Here is a 22,933-nt window from a genome sequence, read left to right as displayed (position 1 = left end):
AGTTTAGCTCCTCATGAGGGAATATTGCCTAAGAGTAGGTGTATTTTGTTTGTATACAGTAGAAACTTGAGATTCTCATTTCTATTTTAATGCTATCACTTTGTTTTCCCCCACCTAAGAAATCCTTTCTCTTTCAATTTTGCCATTTGTAAAACATGAATATATATTACTGTTAGGAAAGAACTAAGAAACTCTTGGCACCAGGAAGATATTTTGATCTCGTAGCTCCCAGTGGGATTTCAGATGGTTTGGAAAATATTGAAAGAGCATCGACTTCTTTTATTCTATCTTTATTGGTGGATTAGAGATGTAAACACTGAGGATTCAGTGGACTCCTGAGAAAAATGAGTAAGTTAAAGCAAAGTGTGTGAATTTTTTTTGAGATCCTTGAGACTTTGTGATGTGTAACTTTTTAGTAGATAATATTCCTCAATGTAGTTATTAAATAGGCTAGTACTTGATTTTTAAGAAATTTTTTTCTAGTCCTGCATCCCGCATTGGTTCCACTTTTCATGTTTTCTTGGTCATGGAATTATTTATCACTGAGCATCATATTCTTTATCAGAAAAATATGGAATGATTGTAAGCTATCTAAGAGTTTAGAACACTACTTATGGTGGTATATGTAAAATAAATGTAAGAAGCTACTCAATATGTGTAAAAGTACCTTATATGAAAAGGTATAGTATTTGTACCCAGGACACACTGATACATTTCTATTAAAATACACCATAAAATTCTATAGTGCATTTAAGTTCCTAACTTGTCTCACTCTATCACCTGTGTGGCAGATCCCATCATGGGAGCATTTTCGAAAAACAATCTTTGCTTGCTGTAACTGACATGATTACTTGAGACATAGCCAGGGATATGGTCTAACTTAATTTAATTGACATTTTGTCACAGGTACAAACTTGTCCTGATACTAGCATAATCTTGCTATTAATCTTTAGATTTATGGAAGCAAATATTAAAAGCAAAATTAACACAATGTAGCTACAAAACAAGGCAAATGACAAATTTTATGAGTGCTTCCTAGTTCCCTGGCAGTATTTTGGTGAGAGACACAGAGACAAAGAGAGACAGAGACATGAGAGAGACAGGAGAGATGAGAGGCAGAAAGGACAGATCAGTGAGAAGGAAGGAGAGTTGGGAGACAGTATTGGAGAAAGAGAGAGAAAAGAGGTGTTAGAGAAAAGGAGATATAAAAGTCTATCAGAGTTTGGAAATATGTAGGAATTGTGCAATTTTGGAATTTCGGATTCTTTTCACCATTTCTTTAACTGGAAGCATGCTTTGTAAAGTTAAATACATTGAGCACCAGGTCCATTTTTTGAATTGTTTACTTTCCTTTGGTGTCTTTTAAAGTAAAGGGAGCTTAAAGTCTGTTTGAAGTTCAGAAGAGACCAAGAGTCAAAACAAATGTTCTAAAAGAAAATATTTCCATTCCTTTGTTGCCTTATGAAGCAAATTATTGAAAAGGAAAATAATGAGTACTGTGATTAAATTCTCTACTTCAATGGGACTCCTTATTAAAAAATCATTATGACTTTTACTTTTGATGTGCATTGAGGGGGTAAGAGTGAATCATTTGGGAAGCCAAAAAGAAATTCCATGTAAGGAATATTATTCAGCTTTAAAAAAGATCCTTCCATTTGCAACAACACAGATGAAACTGGAAGACCTTATGTTAAATAAAATAAACCAAAAAGAAAATACTGCATAGTCTCTCTTATATGTAGAATCTAAGGGAGAAAAAGTCAAATTTATAGAAACAGAGAATAGAAAGGTAGAAAGGTGGTTACCAGAATGGGTTAGGTGAGAAAAGGGTACAGGCAGATGTATGCCAAAAATAAAATTGCAATTGTGTAGGATGAATTTATCTAGATATCTAAAGTACAGCATGAGGGCTATAGTTAATAATACTATACTATATACTAGAAATTTTGTGAGAATATACACACACAAAAGTAACTATTGAGATGATGACTATGTTAAATTGCTTTACTATAGTAACCATTCATTATGTATACATATATCATAACATACCTTAAGTTTTATATGATATTATTTTAAAAGAAACAGTCAATTTGTAAACTAAAAACTTTGTTGACTTTGATGAATGTTTTTTAAAAAGAAGAAGAAACTCCATGTAAAACAGTCTGGTACAAAGTTAGTATAGTAGTACAGGGTAAACATAATGCACAGGGACAGGGGCAATCATTTTTGATAAATCCCTTCCCATGCAGCAAATTTTGGGTAGTCACTGGAGGGCCTTATCCGAATCTGTTTTGCATATCACTGATACCCCAGAAGCTGCCTGCATGACTGAAGCAAGTAGCATCAATTTCTAGGATGTCAGGACAGTGACAGAGTTCCAACAAGACAGTCCAGAGATTGGCCCAGTCTGTTAAATACCCATTAAAGACCCTGTGAAATAAGCATCCTCTGGGTCACAGGACATTCCATGTTTCTTAGGTAACAGTGATCTGCCGTTGCCCAGCTCCTGTGTTTGAAGGAGTTAGATGCTCTGCTTAACTAGGTTGTTCCTGTTCGCACAGTTTTTGCTCTGCTCTACTTCATTTTGTGCATATTTCTGCCATATGATGAAGAGGCAAAAGGGAAGAAAATCATTTTAGGAGTGAGATATTAGGAAATTTAAAATAAGGAATTGGTGCTAATTCTAGTTCACTCTGTAAAACTAAGCCAGACTCACCATTCTTCCTTCCTTCTCCAGATCCTCCCTCACCATCATTGTAATACTCCAGTGGAATTTTTTCTGAAAGTTCTATAGTGCATTATAATTATGGTAGCCATGGGATATGTATGCAAAAAAGGTTACAGCAGTTTTTGCTGTTTCTGTTTATTCCCAAGTTGTGCTTTCTGGGATTCTATGACTTTTTGTTGTTGTTGTTAGCATGGGCAACAGCCCTTGAATAGCTATGAAGTGTTTGGTTAATATTTAAGCTAAGGAAACCTTTTTTGTCTGCCAAGATAGGTAGGAATAGAGAGCACCAGGAGAGCAAATATTAACTTTTTTTTTTTTTTTAATTAAGCAAACTTCAGGGAGGGAATATCTTTTTAAACAAATAATATATAAACCACTTTTTTTTCCCCCATTTTGGTTCTTAAATGCCAACAGACTAGACATTGAATGCAAGAACTGAAATTCTCTGAAACTAAGGGAAAAAACATTTTGTGCCCTGGAGCTAGAATTTATAGCAGCAGCTGAATGCACTGACCTCCAGAATTGCTGTATCTAGGCCCTTTAGCTTGGCCCTTTGTGCGAACTGCAGAGGAGAGGCCTAAAGACAGAGTCAGAGGCCTAAACAGCCCTGCTGCTTTGATCTGCTTGAATAGAAGGTCAGTTGCCATTGCTTAGAAAAATGTGTCTTTTCAGATAGTGTTTTGGTTGCAATTCTGATAGCACTTCAGTATAAAAGCCACCAACACAAATGTCAGTGTGCTGCCTACGATGAGGCTATTTGAATTTGTTCTATTGATCCAAAGTTTAATGGGCTTTGTTTTTTTCTTTTTTTCCCATTGGTAATATTAAAAGAATTATTTAAAATGAGATGTTGTGTTCATTCTTCTGCTGTTCTTTAAACTGGAAAGAAATGTTGGCTCTTGGCCACACTGGCTTTTCTTTCATTGAATTTCTTTCTTCCATTATTCATGTTGATAAAACATTAAAATTAAAATCTCATCTGACAAATGAATACTTTCTTTTAAATTTCAGTCAAAATAAGAAAGAAAATAGACTAAATACTAATCTAATTACATTTTTAAGGGTGATACTGACAACAATATATGTTTCCTATATATCTTTTATAGTATAGACCTAAATATTCAAAACAATGTCCCTGGACACTGAGCTCTAGGTTTTGTTCTACCATCAATCACGTACAACAGTGAATTAAACTCTCCTAATCCCATTTTTCTCAATAAAATGATGGGTAGATGTCTAAATTATGTTTGCCTCTAAAATTTTGTGAAATATAATTCCTCTAGAAATATTCAGTGACTTTAGAAACATAGTCGTTGCCTTTCCCAGGAAAGTCTGTATTTTTAGGAAGGTTAACTAAAATAAGTGATAATTCTGTGCTGCCATTAGATCCCCAGCACGCTGTCAAAGGAGAACAAATAGCTCTTCTGCCCGCAACAGAAAGAGGCTTCAGCCTTTATGGAAGGGTCTTGATGCCATTGAGGAGAGTCACTGGGCAAATGTAGCTCAGGACCATCTCCCTGGGCCTTTTTGCCAGAAAATTTCGTCAGGCGCCTGTGACCTCCCAATCTGTTCTCGACCTCAGACAATTTTAGTAAAGCCCTGTCTGGAGATAATTTTGGCTTCTCTAAAGACTTAGTAATTTAGGAACTAAGCACATGACATTCCCCTCTGATAAGTCAGGTGTTTAAAAACTATTTCAAAAAACTAGAGAAAGCATTTGTTAGAATCCTATTTTTCCTTCTTCAAGTTTTCTTTCTTGCATTATCATGCTTAATAGTATTGTATAACAAGCTGAGAAACTACAACAAAGCAAAAAGATTTTAAATTCAGTTTTAACCATTTTTTACTTAAATTCTGCAATTCTCAGATTTTTCAATGCTGCTTTGAAAAAGAATCACAACTAATGAGGTATGTATATCACATGTGTAACCAAACTAGTTTGTACTATATAGTAAATAAATCTTATCCATTTTTTTCAACACTTAAATATAAGAAACTCAGTACATGGGCAAGGCATTCAGGTAAAAATAAATTACCACTTAGCTGTGCATATTCTATTGCCACAGCATCTGGAAAGCCATGGTTTTGTGCAAAAGCTGGCCTGTTATTACTAAACCCAAAGGACACTGTGGCTTAAAATCTCTCATGATGTGACTTTACTGCTGTTTTTTGATGCCGTACTTCATTATTGCTTATCAACTTCAGTGTGGTGCTCAGAAGGATTGATTTTTAAATGCAACATTCTGCCAGGCTGCTGCTGTGGCAACTGCTGTCGAACTCTTTGGAGGAAACCCTGAGCTGCCCCGTGGGAGATTTGTGCACAGAACTGCCAATTGTTAAGATTTTATGGACTCGGAGTTCTAGATACACATTTTTCTTTTTAGCATCACTGGATTCTCTGTCAGTCCCCTCTAACTGCTTCCTAAATTCAGCAAGGAAGCATCAGCATTAAGGGGAACTTTTATTTGCTCATAAATTGTTTTGAGCAAAATCAAGCTGCGAGTAGAAAGAAGAATTAAAAAAGAATTATATTTATCCTAAGACTGTACAAACTTGACAGTATTTGAAAATATTTTTCTTACTGAGGAATTTTGGCTATATTTGTCAAAACATTTTATTAAAATTAATATTGACCACATTTTTAAATTTTTCTGTTAATGTATAACATACAGAAAAGTGCACATGAGTATACAGTTGGATAAATGTACACAATTTAACATGTCTGTGTAACTGTCCCCCAGATCAAGGAAATGACATTTCCAGCACCCTAGAAGATCCTTGCATGCTCTGGTTCAGTCATTCCACCCCGCCATCCTATCCCACCCTTTCTACAAGGACAGCCACTATCTTAACAAACAGCATAAATAACTTTGCCTAGTATTGTACTTTATATAAAGGGTATTATACAGCAAATGCTCCTTTATTTTAGTTCTTTTACTCAACATTATGTTTTCAAGGTCTATTTGTTGTGTGTAATTATATATCATTTGCTCTCCTTGCCATATTCCATTGTGTGAATGTTTTATTGTGTGAACATAACAAAATTAGTTATTCTTTCTCCTATTGGTGGGTTAATCGGCTTATTTACAGTTTGGGGCTATAATAAATAGTATTGCTATCAGCATTCTATCAGCTATCAGCAGTACATACCATTTCTGTTAGGTATATACCTAGAAGTGAAATTGCTGGGTCATAGGGTATGTATATATTCAGCTTAAAGAGATATTACCAATCGTCTTCAAAGCTGCTATAAAATTTACACTCCAGTATAGAGTTCTAGTTGCTCCATATCCTTGTCAACATTTAATAATCTTTGTCTTTCTTCACTGTATAGAACCATTCTTGTGGGTATGTCATAATATCTCATTGTGGTTATAATTGCCATACGCTTAATGACTAATGAGTTTGAGCACCTTTTTGTATGTTTATTGGCCATTTTAATATACACTTTGATGAAGTGTCCATTCAATTCTTTTGCCTATTTATCTAGTATTGTCTTTTTTTTATTGATCTATAGCTCTTTATTGTAGATTCAGTTCCTTTGTCAAACTACATATATTGTGAATATCTTTTCTCAGTATTTGAATTGCCTTTTCACTCCTTTGATGGTGTCTTATTCCTATGTTCATAGTCTTAATAGAGTGTATTCAACAATTTTTAAATTTTATGATTAGCACCTTTTGTTTCCCATTTAAGAAATCTTTACTTCAAGATCACAAAAGTCCTATTTTTTCTCTTTACTGTTTTATATTCTAATCCAGAAACCCTAAGAATACATTTATAACCTAAAAATTTTTTTAATTGTACATTTCATTTTATCTATGATTTTTTGTTTATGCAGTTCCCTCTACCATTCTCCTATATCCACTTCCCAAAACACAAGCCTTTCCTCAAGATTTATCTTAAGAGATATCCCATCTATGGAAACATTTATGAACCCACTTCCTAATCAGATGTGATTTCTTTCTCTCTTGAACCTCCTTAGCATTTTGTTGATAATATATGACCCCTACCCTTTTTGATGAGTATTAATGAATTTAACTGTGCTCTCCTGGGATATGTCATAGTGTCAGATGAGTAGTAGTGGTTAGTTACCAGAGTAACTGAAGCTTATACAACACCGGCTATGTGTCAAGCATAGGGTTAGGCACTTTGCACAGAAAAATCTCAATTATTTCTCCTACCAGTCCTATGATTTGTCCAAAGTTGCAGAAGAAAGTGGTGGACCTAGGAGTTTTCAGCTATTTGATTCTTGATTTAGTGCTTTAACTGTATCTATAATAGAACAGTGTAGCCTGAAGAACAAGCTACAATGCCATGATCATCCCAGAAGCTCTGTGGAAAAAAAAATAGCCTTGATTCTATTCTCAAAAAATTAAGGGAATAAATTTATCTACTCAGATGTTCACAGTCCCGATAGCATATTAAAATTTCTGAGACGTTGTTAAAAAGAACTACTTTAAGCTTTGTGGAAGACAACATTTTCTAAATGTATTTGATGACAGAATCTTTTTCATGTAACAAGTTTACATATAACCTGCTTTAGGGAATGATGGCATGGGTTTTAAAGTCAGACACACATAAGTTTGGACTCAGGCCCTACCACATACAGAGTGATCTTAATCTCTCTAAACCTCACCTTTCTCATCTGTAAAATGGGGATACTAATAACGCAAACCTCATAGAGTTGTATTACAATTTAATGAAATAAGGGACACAAACCATTTAGTGCAACACCTGGCATGTAGTAAAATTCCATTATATGGTAGTTGTTATTATTTTATCTTCTCTTAAAAGTAAAATAAATTCTATCTGACTCAGTTTATAATCCCTATAGCTGCCAGCACTGTGCCTTGTTGGTCCCTCATAAGTATTTATTGAATTAAATAATACTGCTATTTGGGGAAGATTATTATTAGACATATATATTCTAGAAGCAGGTCTTATAGAACATTAAAAGTTTTTATTATATATTTTAGTTATTTAGTATCATACACCACACTAAGGTCAAATAAAAGTTTTAACTAACTCTCAACTATAAACTTACCTGTTTGGAGGCCCAACATTTTAAATCTTTTAGTTTGAAGGTGAAATGCTTCTACATACAGCTAAAGAATGTGTCTATATAACTGGAATATTTTCAGCTATATAATTTGGTGACCATAGCATAGGAGGAAAAAGCACAATTCAAAAGTCAAATTGCCTGGGTTTTAATACTGGCTTCTCCATAATGTAAACTGTATGAAGTTGGGCTTAATATCTCTGTGCCTCTGTTTCTCATCTGTAAAATGGGTCTATTAATAGTACCTTATTTATTGGATTATTGTGGGGATTAAATGAGCATATATACAAATATGGGGATAGTTATACATGAGTAGTATACATGTGTACACACATATGTAATATGCTTAGGGTGGTTCCTGGTACACAGTAGGCTATAAAAATGTTATCTTTGTTGTTATTATTATTGTGTAACCTTTTCAGAAGCAAAACTCTTTATCAGTCACATCCTCTATTCACATAACCACTTCCTAGTGCCCACACTTAATGGTCTCTTGGTAAATTATTTTTCTCATATAGCATAGTGCTGGAAGAATGGCAATGCTGAGAAGAGAAATGGAGGAGATGCTTGGTAATTATCCTGGTAAGAGAAAAAGATACACAGTACAAGGGCCCACAAAGCTTGGAAAGCAGTAAGAAGAGAAAACTGAGTTTGGCAGAAAATCTGAAATGCCACTCATTTTAATTTCTTTATAGAAATCTTTGGGAGTTCTATAATTAACATTGCCTCCCCTAATAGGTTTTTATGATATGTTTTTTATTTCAGTACTCACTGAGGTGGGCATACATAATAGCAGCATAAGAATAAACTACTTTTGCAGGTTATAGAATAGACATAGATTTGATCTCATTCTGCAAATGCTTTTTCATGCATATTTCGTGACTCTAGTGTATTTTCCTTTTGAAGAATGAGGTGTTTTGTTTCTGTTATGGTATGTATAGTACAGTATGCAAAGAAGAGTCACTGGGAAGCCTCAAAGCTGTAACCTAAATGGGCCTTCAAGGTCATATTTCTGAAGGTCAAAGACAGAGGCAAGAATTTCACCTGTCCTCAGTGAGGTTTTATTGTGATGTGTTATAGCATAATCCACTAACATAGTAAGGCACTTATTATGTTACAGAGGCAGTTGGCTGAAATAATAGTTTTCTTATGATGACAGTGGGGAGTTGTCTTTCATATATTGTTGGTTTCATATTTATAGATGAATACAACTTGTATTTGACCATCAAAATGAAATTTATGGAAGAGAGTTAGCTGCATTCTTACAGGAAAGTATATTGATATAGGATTTCCATGGTGAGAGTGGTGACGGTTAGAGCTTTATGGTATGCTTATTATATGTGTGTATTTCATTTTAGTACAGGAAGTTTGGCCAAAAAAAAATATATATATATATATATATATATATCTACATACACACACACATTCAGTGATATGAAAAGCCTTATTATCAAATAATATGGAACCCTATTATGACTTTATTCATTCTGATATACACCAGATTATATCCTATGCTCTGAAACAGAGCTACAAATAGGAGGTATCTTATATAATATTGCCAAATAGTTCATACAAAAGAGTCAAAGGCTGGTCCTGTCCCATGAGAACAGCCATGTAAGGTCTATATTCACCCTTTGAATTGAAATGTCTGCTCATTATATTTTCAACTTTTTTTTTCTCATCAAGTCCTTGACTTTTAGAGAAATCAAGCATGTTCTTACAGGTGCAATACATTTTGGCCAAATTTCTGCTTGTAACTCACACTGACTTTTGTGTACCCGGAGGTGAGGAGAAAGGCTTCTTAGCAGCAGCAGCAGCAGCAACAAAATCTAGAATAAGATGACAGAGGATCAAAGCATGAAATAACCTGCACCAAAAAAAAAAAAAAGAAAAATGCACTTTATTCCTATTTATTTCCCATTTGAAAAAAAAAACTTCCTTTGAAGCAATCAGTCTTGGTAAAGAAGTATTAAAAAGCAGGTTTTAAAAGTGAAAACAGCAAGGTTGAGGTGAAGGATTGATAAAAGCATAGTTTATATTTATTCAGAAGATCTACCAGTACTTTAAAACAATCTGTGTTTAACGTGGCAAATTGTCTGTCATTAAAATGCTAATGAAATGGTAAACAGCTGCTCAGTTTTTTATGCTAATGAATGGTGGCAGCTAAGTAGTTCTCAAGCCTTGTGTTTATTAGCATAGAGATTTGATTGGGTCAGGGAGATCATTGTGCATTCCGACCTTTGTTGATGGAGCAATCTGTTTGTGAAGTTCCCTGTAGCATTCTATTTGATTTGAGTTTGTTAGTACAAAGTGACTCTCACCAGGCCCTTGGGGGGCCATGTATTACACAGTGTTATCAGAGCCACCATTGTGGGCTTAGAGAAAGAACTTTGCTTCCCTTTGGGAGATCCACAATGGCAAAATAATTACAAATTTGTTCATGGTGCAGCTTTAAGTAGAATGATTCTGTATACTTACTTTTTATACTTAGTATTTTTTAAAATGATAATAAATTATAAAAGGTCATTGCTCTATTATAAGAAATATCTCTTTTTTTAATTTAGCTAAGAATTTAAAGCAAAGCTTTTAAAATAAGTATTTTAATAAGTGCCTCTACAACATTTGACATGTTGCTATAATACGTCATCTTGGATCTACAAGCACTGAAGTTAGCAATGTAATATTACTAATTAGAAGACTAAGTTGTAATTAAATACAGGGTGGTTGTGTGAATGATAGGCTGAGATCAGAGTATTTCCTTGGACATCAGAGAAAAGCATTACTGCTTAATCTATACTTTTGGCTGATTCCCTGTTGAATCCTACTCTATATTCCCTAATGGATGGGGCTGACCTGACAATTTGCCATTACAGAGAAATGCTTCAGGCACCCTTTCCTTTTTTTTTTTTTTTTTCTGTTTATAGGATCAATGTAAATGAAGTATGACAGTCCATTAAACACTGTTGCCAATAATGTTCTGGAATGATTTGAAATATGATGCAGGGTTTATTAAGGAAATTCATTACCAAAAAAAGTATCATTGAAATAGAAATTTTAATGATTCTGGGACACTGTGTAAGAGACTGGTGGAGATTTTAATAGTTGGAGCATTTTCTCATACTTTTCATTTCTCCTTGAAGTCAGTAGGAGATTTGGGGTATATAATTATTATGAGATCCTATGTAGACAAACCAGCGAAACTGGAATCCTCATACACTGATGGTGGTAATGTAAAACATTTCAGACCCTTTGGAAAACAGTCTGGCAGTTACCAAATGACCCAGTAATTCCCAAAATTCCACTCCTACATATATACCCAAGAGAACTGAAAACATATATGTCTACATGAAAACTTGTAAACAAATATTCATAGTAGCATCACTCATAATAGACAAAAAAGTGCAAACAATTCATATGCCCATCAGCTGATGAATATATAAGTAAAATGTGGGACATTTCTACCGTAGAGTATTATTCAGCCTTAAAAAGAATGAAATTTTGATACATGCTACAACATGAATAAACCTTGAAAATATTGTCAAATAAAAGAAGCCAGTCACAAAAGACTACAGATTGTATGATTTCATTTAAGTGAAATGTTTAGAATAGACAAATCTATAGAGATGGAAAACTGATTAGTGGTTGCCGAGAGCTAGGGATGTTGGGTGAAAATGGAGAGTGATGCCAAAAAGATATGGGGTTTCTCTTAGAGGTCATGAAAATGTTCTAGAATTGATTGTAGGGATGGCTGTACAACTCTGTGCATATGCTAAAAACCATTGAATTGTACACTTGAAGTAGGTAACTTGTCTGGTATGTGAATTATATCTCAATAAAGCAGTTATATTAAAAAAAAAAAAAAAGGCATGCCAGAGCCTATCTCCCAGAGAGCCACCTGCACCAGCAATTACTTATCTGCACTACATGGAAGCTACAGGCTAAAGAATGCTTGTTACTGGAGAGGAGTGTTATCAATCCCCTACTCATGCATTTAGCAAGATATTTGAAAAGGTAACAGCTAATATAACTGTTAAAAGGGATAGTTGCTAAAATAATACAAAACTCCTTAGAAATAAAAGTTGGAGACAAAAATTTGAATTCCTGTCCCAACTACTCCCTGTCCCAACTACTACCCTATCCGCAAGCCAGACCATAATAAACCCTTTTACATTCTCTAACTCTCTAATGTCTAGACTACCTATTTCCCTCAAAATTAGAGCAACTTTCAGTTTGTTTTTTTTTTAAGAGAATAAGTTGAGTCATAACTTTCTTGAGAGCAGACAGTAACTATGAGTTTAAGTATTTTTCCTTTTGTAAAAACCCTATAATTATCTCTGATTTGCATAAAACATGCCTACTAGCCATTCAGTAACTCTGAATAGTAAAGAGCATCTGGCTTCAAGAGGCCCCTCCCCTCTTCTCTCCTGCATTTTTGGCTAGTCAGAGACAACGGGTTGGACAACAGGACATTGTCATTCTGCCTGCCCTACCTGCCAGCAGGATCTGTGCACTGGGTGTCTCGGCTGGGTCTGAGCAGCCCTTGTCCCTTGCCATAGGGAAGTGTTCTGCATCACTGTCTTGGACAATGAGGAGGAAGATCCTTTTCAATTGTATTTACTACTCTTGTGCCATTTGCTTACTTCCAGCATAACTCTCTTGCTCGCAGGTTGCAGCTCAGCGGTCTTGCTTTTGCACTGTAGGTTTGGGAGGGAGATGGATGTGAGCAAGAGATTGAATTCCTTTTTGTTTTGTTCTTGGCAGGCAGTACATGCCACACTACTACCCTTCCTGCTCTTGTGCGCACACCTACCCTGATGATGCAGCCTTCACTGGATATCAAACCATTTATGTCTTTTCCAGTGGACAATAGTTCTGCTGTTGGGCTCTTTCCAAATTTTAACACAGTGAGTAAATGTATTTTTGTTTTATTTGCGCCCTCCTCGGTCTCTTTCATTACATTTGTGAATAGGCAATAGATGTAGCCTTGTTTCCAAAGTGTGTAATTTTAAACCATATATTGATTGTCCTGCTCATCTGTGCTATGGAAGATGCTGCTTCACCCACGGGAGTTAGTCCAAACAATGGACAGCATGTTTATTTTATACATATTTCCACAGATGACTTTTCACCTGTTGCGTTGCACAATTTTGATAGACTTTGCAATGACTTTAGAACCTATATCATTCTGGGATGCTGTTTACATGCTCAATAACACAATTTAGAGATACCAAGCCACCTTTATTTCTTCCTTCTACTAGACAGGGAAAAAAAAAAATGACTGTAGTCTTGCTTTATCTTTCTGGGTGCATTTTTATTTGTGAGACATTTTAAATAAAATGTGACTCTTACACAACAGAATTTTTATTTAAGGGCTATTGTGCATTATGTGAATCTGACTCTATTAACAAAAAAGAAAAACATGTTTTTAGTCTACATATTAGTTATCTGCATGATACTTTGACATTCCTTTTAAAACATGATAAATATTAGTAAATTCTCTATAATTATATTTCAGGTCACCTGACCTCTTAATGAAAGACATTTTGTAGGTGTGTCAAGTGGAGCATGACCTCTTTCAACAATAAAATTCAGCGTAAAATCAGTCTGTAACTAGGTTCTAAACTTATAGTAAGAGAAAAGATTAAACAGTTCACATAATTGCATGAATTATGATGTCTGCTTGGTTGATAAATATAGTCAGTTGGGGCGTGCTGGTCTACATGAATGATAAAGCATTATAAATGCTGCTGTAATAAAAAAAAATCGTATTATCAACACCACCAGACAGCGAGCATCTGAAGTACTGCCAAATGTTTCCTTTGCAAACTTATCTTCTGTATGAAGTGAAAACAGCAAGAGGATTTTTCCTTAAGGGTTGTAAATAAAATCTGCTGACAGGCCTTCTGTCAGGGCTTAGTGTTGTAAGGTAATTAGGGGGTAGGGGATCAGCCAACTTTTTATAGAGCACTGGCCTTGTCTTACTGAGGAAACAGTTGAATGTTTTTGTCTTCTCTACATTTTTCAGAAACAAGTCAAACACTAAAAAAATAAGCAACAACAACAACAACAAAAAAAAAACAGGCATAAAAAAGTGAGCATTGTTTCTAGAGCAGTGGAACAGCTCAGTGGGATAAATCACTCCTGCCTTGGTTCCATTAATCCTTCGGGAGTCACCCTCCCAAAGCCCCACGTTATGCCATCTCAGAGAGCTTGAACTCAAGCATACTCATTGTGTCCTCTATTAAAACGTGTCATTCCAAACAAAATTGAATTAAGTGATACTTTTTAGAACATTTACTAGGTATTTGTATTTTGATGAATGTGCTGATTAATGTCTTTGGGAGATAGCATCTATAGCCACTGCAGAAGTCTAGTTGCTGTCAGGATGATATGGGTAGGCATAAATGGCTCTTCCTGTGGCTCACCTCTCTGTATTTATTTATTTTTGACACAAATAACACATGAACACTTATTTCAAAGATTCAAATAAAACATTAGCATTCAAGGCAAAATGAGAAAGTCACTGTTCCCTACCCCTAAGCACACTCTTACTCCCTTCACTGGAGGAAAGTGCTGGCAATCTTTAGCTGGTATCTATCCTTCCAGCACCTTCTGGAAGTATGTTAGTCACAGACCTAACCTAATAGGTACCTAATAGGAACTGTTGTCGTTTTACAACTTCAATCATATGATTAACACTATTCTCTAAGTCACTTTTTTTTTATTAATAGTTATCAAAATGTCTTACATATGTCTCTCTGTTTTCAAGAGCTGTAAAACACAAATGGAGTGAATGTTTCATAAAGGTTTTTTTAAGATTAAAAATACAGTTTCATAATGGCTTATTAATATTGCATAGGGGTTACAGATACACTAGCATGCCTTTTTGTTTGTTTGATTAATTGCACATGGCAATTAGTCTTATGATATATTTGAGAATATCCAAAGAATAATTCTATTATTAGAAGTTCATTTTTTTCTTCCTTTGGAAGAAAAACTTATAATTTTCAAATAAAAATACTGTAAAAAACTACATGTAATAGTTATTTTCACTCTCTATATATTATATGTAGGGGCATTTATGAGACAGAGAGCCCTTTTGATAGTATATTAAAAATCAAGTCATTCCAAGTGGAAACCTTTCTCTATCATCTTAATTAAAAGAAATGAATTTATAGGATTATTGGGTGACTTATGATTTTTCACTGTGACTTGCAATTTTAAGTATGCTAACCCTTTTCCTATAGGTTTTTTCATTCCAGTATTCAACTCAACCAATAGATTACCTATGGAAATTTCATAAATGTCATTGTCCACATTGTCCACACGGTTTTTCTTAGGAAAACACTATTATCTCACTACTAATAATTACACTGGATTATTATATATTTGTGATGTTTTATATCCTTCAAAGGACTCAGACTTCAAAACATTTTGGTAGGCCTTTATTATTACTCCTATTGTGCAGAGAGGAATGAGAGTTATTAAAGGAAGAGGTGAGACTTGAATTAGAATCTGACTTCAAAACTCATGTTCTGGCTTTTTGCATCCTTGGCTCCTTTGGCCCATATCACCTCCCACTGCATTCATTGTGAACAAAGCTCAATCAGAATTCTTTTGTGCTCTTTTCTGGAAACATAATAGACAATTTGCAGTAGAATCATTAAGTAGAAAGAGGAAAAGAGATTTTTCTGAATGTATAAAATAGACCTCTACAAACAACTATAAAGCAGAATATATTTGAAAAACAGCTACAATTTCTTGTGGGCAAATTTTAAAAGTATGTTGCACTCAAGAGTCCACTTATTCTTTGAAAACCAGATGAATTATACTAGTTTATTTTTAACCAAAGCTAATATTAGTAAATATATGATATGAAGTCAATTTCAATCTCATAATTATTGTCAGAAGAGCAAAAATTCTATTGTCTAACTGAAGGTTTTGGAAGCTTAATGTTTTACTACTTTCTTTAATTAGATTTGTAAAAATATATCAAGTGATGATATCCTCGTTTTTTAATAGTGGAATATGATAACGTTATATGAGAAACTAACAACAATGAAATGAGATTCTGTGGTATTACAAAATAGAATAGGGACCTGTTCTATGCTAAGTTGTACTTGATGAAGAAATAGGCTTCACAGTGTTTTTTAGTGGTTTTCTTGCCTTCTATACCACAACTGTCAAATTCTCCCTCAGTGCTTACTTAGCTATGAAGAATAAGCAAATAATTTGAGACACTGTCCAAGCAGAGTTATACAGAGACATGATAAGGAAAATGGAGTTTGGATCACTGATAATTTATCATGGGCTATATGTCAAGGATGCATGACTAGAGAATGATGATGTTAACACTGTGCTTCAGCAGTTGTACTCTACAGAAAGACTGTTTTGAGTCATTTATAGCTACAAGACTGTACAAACCCAAACATAAATTTTTAAAGATCTCGACCTTTCTATCTAAAGCCTAATAGGCTTCTGTGCTTGACTACCTACTAATGCTCACTTCTACCACTGCTACCCACCTTCAACTATTTGTCGTTAGGGCTCAACGTGGATATCACTTCCTTCACAGGAAATCTTCCATCACTCTTCAAGTTTGCATTAAGTCTTATCTCTGTGTTTTGAAAGTAGCCCCAGACTACCTCAATTATAACAATTGTCACACCATAGTCTAATTACCTCATTATCTGACTTCTTCACTAGAATGTCAGATCTTTGAGGACAGGGGCTATATCGTATTCATCTTAATATGTTGGGAGTCTCACATAGGTGCTCAATAAAACTTTTTGGAAGGAAGGAAGAGGGGAAGAGAGAAAAGGTCAGAAGAGGATGGGGGAGTATGAACATTGAAAACCAAAGAACTGGGGCCCTCATCCAGCAAAGGGAATACTAATATTTTTGAGCCCCTTCTAAGTATTAGGTGATAAGCTGGGTGTTTACTTTTATTTTTATTTTCCTGAGGACTGTGATCACTTTTTAATCTAAAGGTGATAGTTAGTTACAAACTTTTCTCTAGCTGTCATTCCCTGCTTTCTCTGTTTGGATGGTGTGGAAACTTCAGCCATTATTTCCTACATTCCTTGTTCTACGCCCTACCTTTAAGAGCATTTAGTCAAAGAATAAAGTTGTTAGTTACTGAATTTTATTGAAAATATAATATATGCACTAAAAAGTAGTTTGGGGAGAGGATAAACAAAATAAATAATATAAAAATACCGTTGTGCCAAGAAACTTATAAGAAATAGAATAAATAGACTTGAAAAAGACAAGATAATAAAAACCAAGAAACAATGGCAAAGTGAATAGTTACTAAACTTTATAGTATTCAAGAAACACCAGAAAGAATACATTGTTTTGTATTCCAGTAGAGCTATTTTCATTATTTTGATATTAATTTTTCTTTAGACTTGCCAAATACTCCATGGTCATCCTTTAGTGGTTGCACATGATGTTTGGGGCGCTGCTAAAATATACACAATTGTTTCTTGCATTAGAATTAGAATCTCCTATTTCCTTTACTCCGGATCCAACTTTCATCTTTGTTCACAAACTACTAGGATAATAGCAAGATGGACGATATTAACTTAATATGGTAAAATAAATTGATTTAGAAGACCCATTAAATGTTTGTATCCTCCCACAATTTATATGTGGAAGTCTTAGCTCCCAATGTGATAGTATTTGACATAGGGCCTTTGGGAAGTAATTAGAGTTAGCTGAGGTCATAAGGGTGAGGCTGACATGATGGGATTAGTGCCCTTATAAGGAGAGACAGGAGAGAGCTCTCCCTCTGTCTTCACTATGGGAGGACACAGGGAGAAAGTGGCCATCCGAAAACCAGGAAGACAGCCCTCATCAGAACCCAACCATGCTGGTACCCTGATCTTAGACTACCAGTCTTTGGAACTATGAGAAAATAGATTTCTGTTGTTTAAGTGACCCAGTCTATGGTATTTTGTTATGACATCCTGAGCAGACTGAGACACATACCCAACCTATATGATGTATGTGACGATAAGTAGGTAAAGTTTCCTTTTAACAGTCCTATTGTGTACGCACACAGATGTATCTGTCTAATTCTCCAGAGCTAAATTTATAATCACGAGCTGCCTTGGGACCACAGTCACCTGTCAGCTTCTTTGCCAATTAGCAGGTGTTTTATGTACCAATTATTTGAAATGTCTTTTTCATTTCTGCCATGTTTTTGTAACTGCTCTAGGAAAGCATAAGCATAATGGATGTCACTGCTACTGTATTACAAGGGGCTCAACAATCTTATTTTTGTGAAAAAAAAAATCTGCTTTTCACTACCTACCTTGAAATTATTTTTTCCTGAAACATGAACAAATATGTGCAACAGAATAAAGGTTATTTCTAAGTATAAAGTTCCAAATCATTGATTTTTTGAATTATCCATGACAAGCTGTGAAATAATCTATATGAATACCATTTATTTTGACATTCTAGATCCTCTGAGATTCTGGGTCATTCATTCTTTGGCAATATCAAGGAATATTTAAAATGTTTCTTTCTTAAAGTAGAACTAATAATATATTTATGAAGGAGATCTGAAAGAAAGAAATTGGGAATCAAAACCCCATTTACTTTGCTATTATTTCATGCCATGTTTCTCATGAAGTGTTATTGTGAGGAAACCTGGAGAAGTTAGGACATTTAACTTTTTTACCTGCCTTTAATATCTTTATAAGTGCAATTGAAGTGTTTGAAAACATATTTTCTTTTATTTGAATATTTTTAAGAGAGTACTTTACTTCCTCTAATGTAATCCTGAGTTCTTTTTCACTCTAATGGTGCTTGCTGTATTAAAAGTTATGTGTTCAATATTTTTTAGGATACCAGTATGTCCAGCTGACTCTACTTGAACTATTTATTATAGTCAAATAGAAAAGACTGTATGGTTGAATTTTTATTTTTCATGATATGGCTTAAAATATATTGAAGAATTATCTTCTTTTATATGTTCTAAAGCAATGCATAGAACTAAAACACGATATGAAATTTTCCACAGTTGCTCATGTTCACTTGAAGAGGGGAGAGGTTGAGGGTCTATTGCCAGGCTTAAGTCAGAAGCCACGCTTCCCAGATCATTAGAAAAAAATTGAGTAAAGGAAATCTTTGAAATGTGGTACAAAACTAACAAAGATTGGTATAAATATTTTGGCATATATTATATTTCTATGCCTAGAAAATTTTGTATCCCTATTAAATTTGACAGAGAGAAAAACTATGTAAACATGACCATTAGGAGGGGAAAAACTACATAGTGACCATCTGCACTATGGGCTCCCTCACCTCTTCAGACCACAAACATGTCCTTTTAAAATTTAACTTATATCCCTTGCCTTACTCCAAAGCCTCAAGATTTGTTTTACTAAAGACTTTGTGTTCAAATTTCCCTTTTCTCTACTCACTCTTGAAACCTCAATTGAACATGTAGATATTATTTATATGATATGCATGTTTGTATGAATGTATGTCTGTGTAATGGGTAGTCATATTTGTTCTCTCTCCCTAATAAATTACTTGTTTAGGGCATCTAGAAAAAGTCATTCATTCACAACCATTTACTGCCTGCCTACATGTTCCAGGCATTATGCTAAGGAGGGGTGTACAGCGATAAATACGACAAGTGTCTCACTGTCTGATAGGAATTACTTCCTCCTCTTGTGTAGTTCACCATAACATAAGAGAGGATTCTGCTCATAGTGAACAGTCAATTCAGTTGATAAAAAGGCACCCATAAACATCAGGTTAAGACTTTGATGGGCCCTCGTGAAGTAAGAGAACACAAGGTTTCAGGAGCCTGTGAAAAGAGGCATCTGTAGTCCCACCATGCTGTGTCCTCTTGCATGTCCCTTTCATTATCCTAGTCTCAACCTCACATGGCTCTGGGGCCTTGTCTTCAGTGCTAGAGTTTCAAGGATTATGTGTACTTGGAGGGTACATCAGATTTTCTGGCAAGACAGGTCTTTAGTCTTGGCGCTGTCCCAGGTCAGCATTTTTCAAGAGTAGCGTCAACTTGGAAAGAGTGTTTATGTCAGGCCCTCTTCTTTAAAAATTTTATCTTATTTTTCACTTGCCAATATTACCTCACTAATATTCTTAACAAATCCCCAGTTAATTAAATAAAAAGGGGAAACCAACAGCCTTGTTCTTAGCTTCTCTCAGTAAACAAGCCTTAATGTGTCTATGGTGGAGCAAGAGCGCTTAATAATTACAAAAAAGAAGCAAAATGTTATTGTACAAAACATCCCCTCCATCCCAGAAAAGATATTTCTAAATTTGTTGCTCAATGAACTTTAATTAATGGTGGTGGTCTCTGAAAAACTTTTATCAAAAGCTTAAAAACCCATCTAATAGCACAGATCTTTTTTTTTTTTTTCTATCTCTAGATCCTTACGTTCAGAATTAAATCACAGATCTCCTTCAGTGGTGGGGAGAATACTTTGGAATATTTCAGGCCCTTTGCTTTTATGGTTGCTTTTGAGGGTGCTAAAGATGAATTGGAGTGCTGTTTAGCAATCTGTGAAGTTTCAAACATCTTTGCAGAGCTCAGTAGGAATCCTGGAAAAACACTTTTTCCCCCCACAGATTTAGCTTTCAATTTAGGTTTTATTGCCTTCCTTTTCATGTTCTGATGCTTGAAATTTAAAAAAAAACATAAAATATATAAATGGTACCTTTTTTCCTGGAATTCTAGTATCAGAGGGCTTTAGCATATTTTAAAGACATCCTACAATTAATTCTTTTAATGCACTCACATATGAAATAGGCTGCATGTGCCATTATTGTACCCTTTTTGCAGATCAGAAGATTGAAGAATATAATCTAGTCTTATTTCTTTCAATAGAGAGCTTTACCACTGAAAAGGAAAAATTTAAAAAAAAATACTAAATATCAGACAAGAAAGAGCTGGTTTCCTCCATACCATATCTTGAATTTAAATGTGTATACTTCTCTCAGGTTATTTATATGGGAAATTTTTTTAAGTACCCAATAAATCCTTGTGACCTCTAAAGTAAGGTTGAAAATTCTCCTTTATTCTACTTAGGAGACAGATTTGTCTTGTCAGTCTAATACTTGTTTTCTCTTACTGTGATTATAGTTTCTAGAGCTAACTACAGATCTGAGTGGTGTTGTAGAAAATATATCTGATTTTTTTCACAGGTTTATGACTTATAAATAATTAAAAATGCACAGAAAGAAATTCTCCAGCAATTAAAAATACATGTCTAGGGCTAATTTCATTGTTTTTCTTAGGTGGACTCCAAACTTCCATCATATGTAAAATGGTTCATTGTCACAACAATATAATCAAATCCACAAAATATCCATTTTCCAAAATGAGCTGAAGCTATTAGATACCAAAATGATTACTAATGGCTGCTATCACATGGTATACTAGTGAAGTACTTACCTTCCAAAGAAAGCAGTGGCATTCATTTATTTTGTCACTCATTCATCAGCTAGATCCCACCTCTTCTCAAAAGCCACATGGAGAGTTCTTGCTGTTCTCAAAGAAGTAAACCCACTTAACTTGTTCCAAAGTAAACCTCTGATAGTTGTACCTGGCTTTGACTCTGCTGCATTCTTCCCAGGGAAGGAGGAGCTGGAATAAAGGGGAGAAGAAGGGAGAATGCTCCACTTCATTATATAGAGAAAGAGCATTGGATTAGGAGTCAGAAGACCCATGTCTGAACCCATATTCTTTGATCTTGAGACAGTCACTTAGCACCACTTTTCCCAATTTTAGAACTGGGGATGATAATACCTTTCTATTATTACATAATGAAAATTGACTTTATTATATTTATATAGAACTGAGGGTATGACTGAATATTTAGAAAATTTCTGGAATGTATTTAATGAGAGGCTGCGAGAAAAATCTTAAGTATATAACATCACCATACTTTTTAAAATAATTTAAAATACCATGAATATCAAATAAGATGATGTTTACAAAAGAACACTTAAATAGAAAAATGATTTTTATGATTAATATTAATACTTTTATAAATACTTCTATCTCTATCTCTTCCACCTAATAAACTACCTTAAATAAACCAAGTTATGTTTATCACTGGGGCTGGCTTTGTGCATTAAAGCAAACCTAACTAAGGCAGATGCTAAGGATATACATATGGCTAAGACCTTGAGTTTAAGAAATTTGCACTACAGTTTAAAATAGTCATACCTGGTGCTTAGCAGGTGCTCACTTTATGTTAGCTGAATGAGATAATGGTAGGGCATAGTTAATGATCAGAATCACCTGACTGCCTGGAAGCGGTAAAGAGGTGCTGCAAGTGAATTTCGAGCAGGGCTAGGGATAGGGCATATTGAATGGAGGCTGGAAATAAGCACAACCAGTTTGATTGGATTCAGTCTTTCCTGTTTACCTTCAATGATATTTAAGTTTTAAAAGCTACATACAAAGATATTTTGAATCTGAGAGCTGTATACCTATGACACATTGTTATTGAGTCCTAAGACATAATGATGGTTTCTGTTATATTTTTATAGTACTATTGACTTCCAAACATAGAATCTTTATTCCCACATTATTATTCATTAACTAAGCTACAAGTAGGTTAAAATTGACATTCAAAAGATATTTTAAACTCAGTCATAATAATCAACATACCAAATTATCCTTCATATATTGATGATGGAAATTTATCCTCAAAATTCTTTGTACTTTTGACTGTTACATATTTCCCTGTACCCTTCCCCCAACACACCTGTTTTCTTGAATTTAAATTGCCAATCATGTAAAAACCCCCTTAACTTGTGCTCTGAGCAATAGCATCTAACTCTAAGTTTGCTGCTTACTCAAAAAAGATTAATAGGTTTATATTCTATCCCAAACTACTATATAGACCTTAAGGGTATGTGCATATGTATGAAAGCTATTTTTTCACAAAATGCAAATATCAGCCTAAATAAGAATTTAGAAGTTATACAAGCTAAGATATTTATAGTTCCACAGCCATTAGGAACAACAGAGAAATGTCTCAGTCCTTAGACTTCTGGGGTGAGGATGGGTTAAAGTGAAACATTTAAAATCAATTCCTTCAGAAAAGAACTTTCTAGAAAGACAGGCTGTAACACAGCTCATCACT

The 22,933-nt window shown here is 34.5% G+C and overlaps 1 protein-coding gene across 12 annotated transcripts in view; it reads left to right on the top strand.

Annotated features, from left to right (window-relative positions):
* Nucleotides 1–22,933, top strand: part of ZNF385B (zinc finger protein 385B) — a 374,516-nt gene that overhangs the window by 276,213 nt on the left and 75,370 nt on the right. For 11 of the 12 annotated variants that reach the window (XM_012785825.2, XM_076005718.1, XM_012785822.3 and 8 more), the window contains one exon: nucleotides 12,552–12,694. In XM_012785825.2, coding sequence (XP_012641279.2) covers nucleotides 12,552–12,694 — 143 coding nt within the window. Of the gene's footprint in view, nucleotides 1–4; nucleotides 12,401–12,551; nucleotides 12,695–22,933 lie in introns of those variants that run through there. The other variant, XM_076005721.1, reaches the window with a different exon arrangement.

Source organism: Microcebus murinus, chromosome 8 (genome assembly GCF_040939455.1).
Source record: "Microcebus murinus isolate Inina chromosome 8, M.murinus_Inina_mat1.0, whole genome shotgun sequence".
Taxonomy (NCBI): domain Eukaryota; kingdom Metazoa; phylum Chordata; class Mammalia; order Primates; family Cheirogaleidae; genus Microcebus; species Microcebus murinus.
The sequence above is the reverse complement of the archived record's forward strand: the minus strand, read 5'-3'. Positions and strand labels throughout refer to the sequence as shown.